The sequence below is a fragment of the Suricata suricatta genome, chromosome 4 (genome assembly GCF_006229205.1).
Source record: "Suricata suricatta isolate VVHF042 chromosome 4, meerkat_22Aug2017_6uvM2_HiC, whole genome shotgun sequence".
In the NCBI taxonomy this organism is placed as follows: Eukaryota; Metazoa; Chordata; class Mammalia; order Carnivora; family Herpestidae; genus Suricata; species Suricata suricatta.
In genome coordinates this window covers 107,751,702-107,766,175 of record NC_043703.1, presented here as the reverse complement: position 1 = coordinate 107,766,175, position 14,474 = coordinate 107,751,702, and the positions used below count along the sequence as shown (strand labels likewise).

General features: G+C 37.0%; 1 protein-coding gene across 1 annotated transcript in view; it reads left to right on the top strand.

The window, feature by feature from the left end:
* WDPCP (WD repeat containing planar cell polarity effector) overlaps positions 1 to 14,474 on the top strand; it is a 370,463-nt gene that overhangs the window by 233,080 nt on the left and 122,909 nt on the right. The window contains exon 14 of the mRNA XM_029937462.1: positions 11,827 to 11,929. Within this exon, the coding sequence (XP_029793322.1) occupies positions 11,827 to 11,929 (103 nt within the window). The remainder of the gene's footprint in view (positions 1 to 11,826; positions 11,930 to 14,474) is intronic.

The window sequence follows — 14,474 nt, the reverse complement described above, 5'->3', positions numbered from 1 at the left end:
TCTTATTCCTTTTTTTGTCTGATTGCTGATGCTAGAACTTCCAGCACTATGTTGAACAACAGTGGTGAGAGTGGGCACCCCTGTCGTGTTCCTGATCTCAGGGGAAATGATCTCAGTTTTTCCCCAATAAGGATGATATTAGCTGTGGGTTTTTCATAGACTGCTCTTATAATGTTTAGGTAAGTTCCTTCTATTCCGACTTTCTCAAGGGTTTTTATTAAGAAAGGGTGCTGTATTTTGTCAAATGCTTTTTCTGCATCTATTGACAGGATCATATGGTTTATATCCTTTCTTTTGTTAATGTGATGGATCACATTGATGGATTTGCGGATATTGAACCAACCCAGGAATGAATCCCACTTGATCGTGATGGATAATTCTTTTTATATGCTGTTGAATTCGATTTGCTAGTATCTTGTTGAGTATTTTTGCATCTGTATTCATTAAGGATATTGGTCTGTAGTTCTCTTTTTTGACTGGGTCTCTGTCTGGTTTTTTTAATTCAAGGACTATACAAAATGCAGGCTATATTTGGCCTATAGGCCACACTTTATGGATGCCTGCTCTACAAAGTCTTATATTCCCCATAAATAAGTGCCTGTTTCCCCCAAACTTTGCAACCAGTAAATATTCCTTTTCATAATTTAATTCCAATATAATTAACATACAGTACTATATTAGTTTCAGGTGTAAAATATAGTGATTCAATAATTTTCTACATTACAGGTGCACATCATAATAAGTGTACTCTTAATCCCCTTAACTTCTTTCATCCATCCCCCCATACACCTCCCCTCTGCTTACCATTAGTTTTTTTTCAGTAGTTAAGTGTCTGTTTCCTGGTTTGTCTCTTGGTTTCTTTGTTCATTTGTTTTGGTTCTTAAATTCTACATATAAGTGAAATCATAGGATATTTCTCTAATTGACTTATTTCACTTACGATTATACTCTATAACTCCATTTGTGTCATTGCAAATGGCAAGATTTCGTTGTTTTTTGTTATTGAATAATATGCTCTTGTACGTATGTACCACATCTTTATTAATTGATGGACACTTGGGCTCCTTCCATATCTTAGCTGTTGTAAATAATGCTGCAATAAACACAGGTGTATGTATCCCTTTGAATTAGTGTTTTTGCATTCTTTGGGTAATTACCCAGTAGTGTGTTTGTGGGATCATAGGATAGTTGTATTTTTAACTTTTTGAGGAATCTCCATAGTATTTTCCACAGTGGTTTCACGAGTTTGCATTCCCACCAACATCTTTGCCAAAACATGTTGTTTCTTACGTTGTTAATTTTGGCCATTCTGACAGATGTGAGGTCACTGTGGTTTTGATATGCATTTCCCCAGTGATGAGTGGTGTTGAGCATCCTTTCCTGTATCTGTTGGCCATCTGCATGTCTTTTTTTGGAGAAATGTCTGTTTATGTGTTCTGCCCAATTTTAAATTGGATTATTTGTGTTTTCTGGTGTTAGTTGCAGAGGTTCTTTATATATTTGGACACTAACCTTTTATCAAATATGCTATTTGTAAATATCTTCTCCCATTCGGTAGGCTGTCTTTTAGTTTTGTTGACTGTTTCCTTTTCTGTGAAAAAACTTTTTATTTTGATATAGTCCCAATGGTTCAGGAGATGTACCTAGAAAAATGTTGCGATTGCCCAGGTCAGAGAAAAATCACTGCCTGCTCTCTCTTCTAGAATTTTTGTGCTTTGAGATCTCATATTCAGGTTTTTAATACTTTATTTTTCTGTATGTCCAGTTTCATTCTGATCCATGTAGCAGTCCAGTTTTCTGAGCTCCACTCATTGAAGAAACTGTCTGGGTTTGTTTTTTTTTTTAACACTTATTTTTTGAAAGACAGAGACAGACATATGAGCAAGGAGGGGGAGAGAGAGAGGGACACACAGAATCACAAGCAGGCTCCAGGCTCTGAGCTGCCAGCACAGAGCCTGACGCGGGGCTTGAACCCACAAACCGTGAGATCATGACCTGAGCCGAAGTTGGATGGTCAACCAACTGAGCCACCCAGGCGCCTCGAGACCATCTTTTTCTAATTGCATATTCTTCTTTTGTTGAAAACCATATAAACATGGGTTTATTTCTGGGCTCTCTACTCTGTTTCATGCCTGTGTCTGTTTTTGTGCCTGTACCATATTGTTTTGATTCCTACAGGGTTGTAATATATCTTAAATCTGAGATTGTAATACCTCCAGTTTTGTTCTTTGACAGTTTTACTTTGACTGTTCAGGGTCATCTTTTGTGGTTCCATACCAATTTACAATTATTTGTTCTAGTTGTGTGAAAGATGATGCTGGTATTTTTATCGGGATAGCAATAAACCTGTAGATTGCTTTGGGTAGTATGGACATTTTAACAATATTGGTTCTTCCACTTCCCGAGGTTGAAATCTTTCCATTTGTGCCGTTTTCAATTTCTTTCATCAGTGTTTTGTACTTCTAAGAATACAGGTCTTTCACTTGCTTGGTTATGCTTATTTTAAGGTATTATTTTAGCTGCAATTGTAAATAGGATTTTGTTTTCTTAATTTCTCCTTCAGCTACTACATTATTAGGTTAAAATGTATTAGATTTTGCATTATCAAATGCATTATCAAAATGTATATTGATTTTTGTGTCCTGTGACCTTACTAAATTCACTCATTATTTCTAGTACTTTTTTGGTAGTCTTTAAGGCTTTCTATATATGGTATCATGTCATCTGCAAATAGTGTCACTTTTACTTCTTCCTTACCAATGTTGATGCCTTTTATTCCTTTTTCTTCTCTGATTGCTGCAGCAAGGACTTCCAGTATTATGCTAAATTTAGTGCTAAGAGTGGACTTCTCTTGTTCCTGATTTTAGGAGGGGGAAAAAAACTCTTATTAGTTTTTCACCATTGAATATGATGCTAGCTGTGGGTTTTTCCCATATATGGCCTTTATTACGTGCCCCATAAACCTACTTTGTTGAGGATTTTTATCATGAATGGATGTTATACTCTGTCAGATGGTTTTTCCGCCATTTGTTGATAATGTGGTGGTTGTTTTTTTTTGAGCCACCCAGGTACCCCAATTTATTTACATTTTTAATTGAAGTATCGTTGACACAATACAATATTAATTTCAAGTGTACAACATAAGGATTCAACAATTACATAAATTGCAGTATGCTCACCACAGTAAGTCGCCATCTTTATGTGGTTTTTATCCTCTCTTGCTGATATGTATCACGCTGATTGATTTGCAGATGTTGAACTATAACTGCAGCCCAAGAATAAATACCACTTGGTTAAGGTGAAAGATTTTTTAATATATTGTTGGATTCAGTTTAGTGGTATTTTGTTGAGGATTTATTCATCTGTGTTCATCAGAGATATTGGCCCATAGATTTTTGTAGTGTCTTTTTCTGGTTTTGGTATCAGGGTAATGGAAGTCTCATAAGTGAATTTGAAGCTTTCCTTCCTCTTCTTTTTTTTGGAATAGTTTGAGAATATGTATTAGCTCTTGTTTAAATATTTGGTTGAATTAACCTGTGAGGTGTCTGGTCCTGGATTTCTGTTTTCTGGATATCTTCTGATTATTGATTCTATTTCTTTGCTGGCAATTGGTATTTTTCAATGTTCTTTTTCTTCCTGATTCAATTTCTGCTTCTTCCTGATTCAGTTCAATTTGTAGGTATTTATTCATTTCTTCTAGATTATCTAACTTGTTGGCATATAATTTTTCATAATATAGTCTTATAATTCTATTTCTTTGATGTTCATCATTATTTCTATTCCTTCACTTATGATTTTATTTATTTGAGTTCTCTCTCTCTCTCTCTCTCTCTCTCTCTTTGAGGCTGGCTAATGGCTTTTCAATTTTTTAAAAATCTTTTTCAGAGAACTAGCTCCATTTTCAGAGAACCATCTCCAATTCCACTGATCTGTTTTTTGTTTGTTTCTATTTCATGGATTTCTGCTCTCATCTTTATTATTTCCTTCCTTCTGCTGCTTTGGGGTTTTGTTTGTTCTTTTTAATGGCTCTGCTAGGTATAAATTTAGGTTGTTTATTTGATATTTTTCTTGTTTCTTGTTCAGGCCTTTATTGCTATAAACTTCCCTCTTAGAACAGCTTTTGTTTCATCCCAAAGATTTTGGAACATTGTGTTCTCATTTCGTTTGTCTCCATGTAATTTTTTATTTCCTCTTTTTATTTTTGTCGACCCATTCATTGTTCATTAGCATTAAATAATCCAATAAATAGCACGTTTTAACATCCATGTATTTGTGTTCTTTACAGATGTTTTCTTGTGTTTGATTTCTTGTTTCATAGCATTGGGGTCAGAAAAGATGCATAGTAGAACTTTGATCTTTTTCAAATTGTTGAGGCTTGTTTTGTGGCCTAACAGAATCCATTCTAAACACTGTGCCATGCACACTTGAAATGAGTGTGTATTCTTTTATTTTAGGATCTCTTAGATCCATCCAGTCCAATGTGTCATTGAAAGCCTCTGTTTCCTTGTTGATTTTCTCTGTGGATGAATGATCCATTGATGTAAGTGGGTCATTAAAGCCCTCTACTATCATTATATTACTATTGATCACTTCTTTTGTGTATCTGGGGTTGCGATGTTGGGTGTGTAAATATTTGCAATTATTTTACCTTCTTTTTGGGTTGTCCCTTTTATGATTATATAGTGTCCTTTTTCCTTTATTATAATCTTTAATCTAAAGCCCATTTTACCTTCTGTAAGTATTACTACCCCAGCTTTCTTTTCACATCCTTTTGCATAAGTGCATTTCTATCCCTGCACTTCCAGTCTTCATGGGTCTTTAGCAGCAGATGGAAGGAAATAATAAAGATGAGAGCAGAAATCCATGAAATAGAAACAAACAAAAAACAGATCAGTGGAATTGGAGCTCACTTTAGGTCTGAAGTGAGTCCCTTCTTTGTAGCATATAAATGGCCCTTGCTTTTACATCCATTCCATCAACTCACAGCTTTTGATTGGAGCATTTATAAAGTCCATTCACATTCAAAGTAAATATTGATAAGTATGCATTTTGTAGTCTTATGGTTGTTTTTGTAGTTCTCTGTTGCTTTGTTCTCTTGCTTTCTTTTCCCACAGTTTGCTGACTTTCTTAGTGATATGCTTGGATTACTCTCTATTTATTTTTTGCATATTTGTTACCAGTGTTTGATTTATGGTTACCAATAGGGTTATATATAACATCTTACGTATGTAGCAGTCTATGTTTAGTTGATAGTCCCATAAGTTTGGACCCATTCTAGAAGCACTAAAATTTTTCATAATATAGTCTTATAATTCTATTTCTTTGATGTTCATCATTATTTCTATTCCTTCACTTATGATTTTATTTATTTGAGTTCTCTCTCTCGCTCTTTGAGGCTGGCTAATGGCTTTTCAATTTTTTTAGACTGTCCAGTTTTTTGGTATATAATTTTTCATAATCTCGGATGATTGCCAGTATTTCTGAGGGATTGGTTGTAATAGATCCATTTTCATTCATGATTTTATCTATTTGGGTGCTCTCTCTTTTCTTTCTGAGGAGCCTTGCTAGAGGTCTATCAATTTTGTTTATTTTTTTCAGAAAACCAACTCTTGGTTTCATTGATTGGTTCAACTGTTTTTTAAGATTCTATATTGTTTATTTCTGCCCTGGTCTTTATTATTTCTCTTCTTCTGCTGGGCTGAAGTGCTCTTGCTGCTCCCTTTCTAGTTTCCATAGGTGCTCTGTTAGGTTTTGAGTTTGCACTTTTTCTAGTTTGTTTAAATGGATTGCAATGCACTTTCCTCTTAGAATTGCCTTTGCCACATCCCAGAGAGTTTGGATTGTTGTATTTTATTTTTCGTTTGTTCCTATATATTTTTTAATTTCCTTTCTAATTGTCTGATTCACCCAATCATTCTTCAGTAGGGTGGTTTTTAACCTCCATGTTTTTGGAAGTTTTCCAGTCTTTTTCCTGTGGTTGACTTCAAGTTTCATAGCATTGTCACCTAAAAGTGTGCATGGTATAATCTCAGTTAATTTATATTTATGGAGGACTGCTTTATGACCCAGTATGTGATCAATCTTGGAGAATGTGTCAGTGCACTCGAGAAGAAAGTGAATTCCCTAGCTTCAGGATGCAGAGTTCTAAATATATCTATTAATTCCATCTGTTCCAGTGTGCCATTCAGGTCCATTGTTTCTTTGGTGATTTTCTGTCTGGCTGACCTATCCATTGCTGTAAGTGGAGTATTAAAGTCCCCTGCAATTATCAGAGTCTTATTGAAGATTGTTTCTGTTTGTGATTGTTTTATGTATTGGGTGCTCCCAAATTTGGCACATAGATGTTTATAATTGTTAGCTCTTCCTGATGTAGAGACCCTGTAATTATTATAAATTGTCCTTTTTCATCTTTTATTACTGTCTTTACTTTAAAGTCCAGTTTATCTGATATATGTATGGCCACTCCAGTTTTCTTGTGGTGTCCAGTAGCATGGTAGATATTTCTCCATCCCCTTACTTTCAATCTAGAGGTGTCTTCAGGTCTAAGGTGAGTCTCTTGTAGACAGCAAATAGATGGATTTTGGTTTTTTGTCCATTCTGATACCCTATATTGTTTGATTGGAGCATTCGGCCCATTTACATTCAGTGTTATTATTGAAAAATGTGTGTTTAGATTCGTTGTGTTCTCTGTAGAGTTTATGCTTGTATTGATGTCTTATATTCCTTGATACATTTCTCTCATAGAGTACCTCTTAGGATTTCTTGTAGGGCTGATGAATTCTTTCAACTTTTGTTTATTTGGGAATACCTTTATCTCTCCTTCTATTTTGAGAGTGCCAAATCCTAACCACTAGACCACCAGGGAGCGACTCTCCTTCTATTTTGAATGACAGGAATTCTTGGTTTCATATTTTTCCTGTTCATCACATTGAAGATTTCCTACCACTCCTTTCTAGCCTGCCAAGTTTCAGTAGATAGGTCTGTAACCACTCTGATAGGTTTCCCTTTGTATGTTAGGGCCGTTTAATCCCTAGATGCTTTCAGAATTCTCTCTTTATATTTTGCCAGTTTCACTATGATATGTTGTGCCATAGGTTCAGGTTTCATCTTAGGGAAGTTGGATATGCCTCTTGAATTTCAATGTCTTTCTCTTTCCCCAGATTGGAGAAATTTTTGCTTATAATTTGATCAAGCACCCCTTCAGGACCTTTTTCTCTTTCTTCCTCTTCAGGAACTCCTATGATATGTATATTGTTCCATTTGATTGTATCATTCAGGTCTCATATTCTCCTTTCATGGTCCTGGATCAATTTCTCTCTCTTTTTCTTGGCTTCCTCTTTTGCTATAACTGTGTCTTCTAATTCACCTCTTCTCCTCTCTCCTTCTTCAATCCGTGCAGTGGCATTTTCCATTTTATTATTCACTTCATTTATAGCCTTTTGAAGGTCCCTAATCTGTGTATCAATAGCTTCTCTGATGATTTTTTCAAGACCAGCTATTAATTTTGTGACCGTTGTTCTAAATTCTTGTTGTTATGTTACTTGTGTCTGCTTTGAGCAATTCTGTGGCTGTGATTTCTTCCTGGAATTTCTTTAGAGGAGAGTTCTTTCATTTCATCATTTTGGCTAGCTTTCTGTCTCTTGTCTGTTTTAAAAACTCATTCCACACTGTGTGCCTGTTAGTATGGCTCTATTAAAGGAGGCTCTTTGACTGTCCAGGGCCTGTCGTTTCAGGAAATGTTCTTTTAATGGTGTCTCTCGGTTTCTCTTTTTATGCCTCTGATTAATATATTTCCCTACTCAGTGATATTTGGGGCTTTCCTCTATGTGTGCTTTTGCTTTTTTCTTGAGGTAGCTTTGAAAAGGAAAGCAGACAGACAAACACACAGGGATCTCAAGCATGCACACACACTGACAGATCAAGTAAACAAGCAAACCAAATGGGAAAGGAAAAAAAGGAACAGGAAAGGAGAAAGGAGAAAAAGAAGGTGGTGGGTGGGGTGGGGTTGGGGGGACAGAGAGAGCCAAAGATAAAGGACAGTCTGAGAGCATAAAACCTGAGGAGAGGAGATATAAGAATGAGATAAGGGAAAAAATATCTGGGTGGTAAGAGTTGATCTAATCACAGCATTGCATAAATGTTGGTCTTTCCCAGACTCCAGGGGGGAAAGGGAGAAAAGGAGGAAGTAGAAAAATAGAAAAGAGAAAACGAGGGAAAAAAATTTTTTTAAATAAGAAAAGAAAAACATTGAAAAAAGTAAAAATAATAAGAAAAAAAAATCCAGCTCTCCAGTGCATATGGGCATGGTTTGATGTAGGTAGGTGGGTCTCAGGGGCTGGTCTCTGAGGCCCCACCTTGGTGGTTGCGAGGAGAAGAATGGCGGCACTGCAAGCCTCCCTCAGACCATGCGTTGCCAGCTACTCTTTTGAGTCCAACCTCCTCCCACCACGGGTGGGTTAAATTGTTTCAATTTTCTAAGTTCCTCCAGGTTTCTAAATCCTAGTCCATGCAGTTTCATGCTGCTGCCACCGTTAAAATGATCTTCGGCAGGCAGGTAGCTTTCTGGCTGGGATTGTGTAGGGGGAATGGGGAGCCAGCTTTTCCCTGGCTCCGCCTGAAGTCAGCGGGCTGCTGAGCCCAAGGGGACTGATTTTTCTCCCTGTGCCCAGTGGCTACACATGGAAGGTTTGTCTCTCTGCCACAGGCTGCGGTCACCCCTCTCCAGAGATCACGCTAGGAGCAGTTCAGCCTCTCCTCTTCCCCTCAGCTCTGCACCACCCTTCACGGCCATCCCACATAGTGCCCTGCATGGCTGGTTCGTGCATGGCTCTCCATGAGTCTGTGCTGCCCCACACATGGCCCTGCACGGTGCTGTGCCGCCTCTGGACACATGGCTCTCTGCTGGCCCAGCACCAAGTTTCTGGGCACTCTATTTCCTGGCTCCACTTTGAACCAGCGTTCCCTCCCTCAGAGTCTCCAGACCTAGTTCACACTCACTGAGGCATCCATGAGGCTGTTATCAGTAAGGGGTTTGTGCGCACACCTCCATCCTTGGAGATCAGAATATTGTAGCTTTTAATTCTTCTCGGTTTGATGGTTGTGGGCATGCAGAGGTAACAGTGCTCCCTGCTTCTCCACCATCTTGCCTCCTCTATCTCTTTTTCTGCTTTTAAATTTTCTTTTTTTGCTGCTTTTTGCCATTTTAATTATTGTGTGTCTTGGTGTGGACCTCTTTGGGTTAATTTTGTTGAGGGATACGTGTGCCTCCTGGATCTGGATTTCTGTTTCCTTTCCCAGATTTTGGGGAGTTTCTTGCTATTATGTCTTCAAATAAATTTTCTGCCTCCTTTTCTCTCTCTTCTCTGGGATCACTATAACGAGAATGTTATTATGTTTCATGGTGTTCCTGACAGGTTCTCTTAGTCTGTTTTCTTTCTATTTTTAATTTTATTTATTTATTTTTGAGAAGCAGAGAGAGACAGATACAGAGACAAAGAATATCCATGTGCGGAAGGGCAGAGAGAGAGATAGAGAATCCTACCTGGACCCTGGTAGTACACTGTTAGGGTTGTGGCAGAATTTTGGATGGGCTCCTGCCAAGGGCTTATTGGAGGAGGAAGTTCTGCAGTAGAGTCTGGGGGCAGGGCACCTGGTGCCAGTATGGCCCTTGACATCCACTGAGGGAGAGGACCTGCAGCCACCTGGGAAAACTTGCTGAGACTGGTGGGGTTGAGGGGGGTTGCAGACCTGCAGAAGTGCACTGGGGCAGGGTGCACTAGTAGTAAGCTAGGTGGAGTGTGTTGGTACTATGCTGCTTCCTGCAGGTGTCCTTGTATTTAGGTTGGGGAGTAGGGAAGGGAAATGGTGCCCAGCAGCTCTTTTGTTTTTGGAGAAGTCTCCCAAAGATCCCTGCCCCTCCAGCACATGCTCTGAGATTAGTAAATTAATCTATTTCCCCATATATCTCAGATTTTTTTCAAACTGCTGCTTCTATGCTGTATCTCAGTAGTGCTGTTTGTAGAACAGGAACTCAGTCCCCAATTTCCTCCTCGTTCTCCCAGAACTGAGCCTACTGGTTTTTAAAGTTCTAGATGTTCAGCCCCACTGACTTGTAAAAACAAGTTATGAGTTAGGCTCCTCTAGTTTTCAAAAGCAAATGTTATGGGAATTTGTTTTCCCAGCGTGAGTCCCCTGTGCCTGGGGTGCCTGGTATAGGGACCTGCTCTGTTCTCCTCTCCATGCCTGTAGCATCCCTCCCTCCTTTGGATAATCCCATGGTTCTTTTTTATCGACATTTCCACCTTTCCTGCCCTCTTCGATGTGGCTTCTTCTCTGCATTTACATGTGGAGAGTCTGTTCTGTCTTTGGGTCTGACATTTTCTGGGTTATTTACACTGATAAGGGTGTTATGTAGTTTATCCATGGGTGGGGAGTTTGTGATCTTCATACTATACCATCATCTCCAGAAGATGGTTCTGGTTACTCTGCAACCAGTGAATATTCTTTTCTTTAAAAATGTAAACAACTTGAAATTGTATCTTTTCAACTTGCACTTATTTTAATATTAATAAAGTGAAACATCTTTTCATGATTAAAGGCCATTTATATTTCTTCATTGTAAACTGGCTGTTTGTATTCTTTTTCCACTTTTATTGCAATAAAAATTTCATTCCAGCAATCTTTTTTGCACATCAAAAATAGTTCAGAATCCTTTTCAGTGGCTATATCTGCTTTAGTATTATATTATTTTTTAAATTATTTTTTATTTATTTTTGAGAGACAGAGACAGTGTGAGCAGGAGAGGGTCAGAGAGAGAGGGAGACACAGAATCCGAAGCAGGCTCCAGGCTCCAAGCTAGCGGTCAGCACGGAGCCCGACGTGGTGCTCGAAACCACGAATTGTGCGATCATGACCTGAGCCAAAGCCGGACGCTTAACCGACTAAGCCACCCAGGCACCCCTAGTATTATTTTAAACTGCTTTCTCCCAAACATCCAAGACTCCTTCCATATTCAAAGACATTTCATTGCCTAACAGAACTGTTTTTTTAAGTTTCTCTACATATATTCCCCAGATATTAATTCTGTCACCTTTTCTCAATTTTCCTTCCTAGTGTAACTCTTATATGTCCTTTAAGACTCACATCAAGGATCAGTTCATCCTCTTGACTCCACAGCAAATATCTGGAAATTCCTGTTATAAAACCTATCACATGTTATATAGTTAACTGTTGTTCATAATGTTCTGTCACCTTACTGGGCTCACAGCTTCCTGAGACATGGAATTGTAATTAATCTCTCTATTCCAGAACAGTGCCTGACACTCAGTAGGCACTGATTATCTGTTGATTGCATGAGTTCAAGATAATGATTGTATTAGTAATGTTAACAAAGTTGTATCAGACACATAAATGTCGGAGAGAAATTTGTGTAGTAGTATTTTTTAATAAAATTCTTAGCATAATATGTACAATAGAATTTTGTAGGAGTCACCTCACATTAAAATCTCACCAAAAACATAGTAATAAAAGTTTTCATTTCCTGATGAAACTTAGTATGTCAAACATTTGGTTTAAAAACTTATCTTTTTTCCTGGAGACTTAAAATAATTTATTTAAATAACTGCTATTAGGTATAGTTATAAACTACAATTCAAGAAAATTTGCTTATACTTACTGGGAAAGAAAACTGAGAGAATTAAAACACAAAAAATATTAATCAGCCATGTATTTTGTAATCTGAACAGTAAGCTCTTTTGTTCAAACTTTTCTTTGTAAGTTGACCAAGATTCATTTGGATTAATCTTTTATTTTGCTTTATTTCCAAAGGACATCCATTACTTTGCACTAGATAAGGGTGAATTGGCACTAGCTGAAGTGGCAAGAAAAAGAGCGAGCGACATTGATGCAGAATCAATAACCTCTGGAGTTGGTAAGAATTAATGATGTTTTTTTTTAAGTGCTTTTTGTTTCAATCAATACTTATTCAGTATCATTTATATTTATGTTTGTAGGGCATGGTTGGTTAATTTGAATTACTTTCTTTTTAAAAAAAAAAAAAGACTTTTAAAAAAGAATTAAGCCTGGGTAAATAGTACCATATGGATATAGAAGTTGGAATGCTGTTGATATAAAAATTAATAATCACTAGTTAATCACCACTTGCAAAAAGTCAAAAGTGCACTCATCTTTTCATAAGGTTTTTTTGAGGAAGAGCTTATTATCATCAGTGCTCTTATTAATCTTAGCCAACACACAAATTTCTATAATCCTTTATTTGTATACATAGACATGTCAGATATATTTTGAGATATCAAAAGAATTCTGTCCTATACAAAGTATTTCACATGGGATTTTAAGCTTAATGGATGATTTGTTTTAATTTAGAAACTACTAGTTATTTTACAGTATAGTCTTTCAAAGACGACAAATCAGAAGCCTATTTCAATTTAAAGGTCCATTCAAAACTTTATAATATAGAGAAATTATAGTTTTTAAAACTATTATAATACCAACGTAAGTTTCCTTTCTAACACTCAGTAATGTCACTCAGCCTGGAAGTAGCGACCTCTGGACATCCCAATTCCTATTCTTCCTCATATTTACTATTTCTAGATTATGCAAAGGACCCTGAGGATTGTAACACAGTTCATCTCTTTGTGGAACTCCTATGAAACAAGTAATTTTTACAATATTTCCACTTCATAAATTGCTTTAAATTATTTCAACAAGCCTCTCCATTGATTGATCATCTTTGTTTTTATATTGCTGTTTGCAGCCAAAAGGAGCAACTGTCAGCTTCTAACAGTGGGGGCCTTTATTGCATTTTAGAGCTATTTAAAGTTACTAAGCCTGAAAAGGAATGTGAAGAAATTATCAAAAAATATCTAAAAGTAACGAAACTCCACTAGTCACCAAAATGCTTCTTCTTATGCCCCGTGTATTCTTTGATTAGATTAGATTACTTCTTAGCCAAAGAGCATGGTTGGTGGTGTTCCCTTTTTGAGTCCTATGTCATTTCTAGCAAATATCCTTCTTCATTGAAACCCTGTTCCTCCCCACTTCTCAGCCTTTTTTTCAGGCCTAGCCCTTTGACTTCTATTACTTTCCTTTGACAAAGATCCCATTCAGTAACAACAGTTAACTATCAAGAGGTGAACATCTCAGATTGTTCTACTCCACTTTTCTTCTAGAAAACTGGGGCGACTCCCCCTTAACAATTTCAAAAGGAATTAGAAAAGCATCTCTAATTTCTTCATTGTAGTTTTTGTCTACTTTTTCTATACAGCCCACATCACGCTGGGGAAAGCTAATTTTCTCTCAGATTTCTTCAATTTAATTCAACTCTGCTCCCTAAAACTTTTCTCAAAGCAGAAAATAATTAAGTTTTTGGCTTGCAAAAGTGTTCTTTGATGCAAGCAAGAGGGTAAATTATGTAAAATATCAAGAATATTTAAGTATAAGTAGTTCACTCTACATGGAAGAGTCTGTAAAAAATTTATCACATGTAGTAGCTGTCAACATAAGTAAAAGAGTTGCCAAAGGAGAAGTTGAATAATAATAATCTCAACAATTTGAAAATTTTTAATTTAAATTTTTTATTCTAGTATAACAGGCATACAGAAAAGCACACAAATCATAAATATAAAACTCAACGAATATTCACAAGTAGACATATCCTGGGGCACCTGGGTGGCTCCGGTCATGATCTCGGGGTTCCTGGGTTCGAGCCCCGCATTGGCCTCTGTGCTGACAGCTCAGAGCCTGGAGCCTGCTTCAGATTCTGGGTCTCCTCTTTCTGTCCCTCCCCTGCTCACACTGTCTCTCTCTCAAAAATAAATGCACATTAAAAAAAAAAAAACCAACAAAGTAAACACATCCTTGTAACCATTATCCAGACCAGGCGACACACATTACCAGGACCACACAAGCCCTCTCCTCTCCATTTTTGGATACTATAGTCCAGCCCAACTATCTTGACTATGACACTGTATATTAGCTCTACCTTTCTTTCAAATTTTAAATAAGTGGAATATATATTATTCTTTTGTATTTGGTTTATTATTCAACTTTATGAGGATCTTTTATATTGCATATAATTGTAATTCTTTCATTCTTACTGCTATATAATAGTATTCTAATATATGAGCATATACAAGTTAATTCATTCTATGCCAGATACTTGAGCTCTTTCAAGTTTGGGACTTACTATGAATAGTGTTGCTGTGAAGATACTTGTTTGTCTTTTAACAGATATATACACAGGGTATGTGCTTTAAAGTGGATTTGCTAGAACACAGGATATATTCATATCCTCTGCTTAGTAGTATAGAAGGGGAAAATGAATTCCTCTGTCCTTCAAGGTTTTTCCAGCTGGACTGATAATCGCCTTTTCATTAGACTGATTAGTAGAAACTCAAACAAGTTTAAATAATATATATACTTCCTGTATACAGGGAAGAGACCCAGGGAAACTG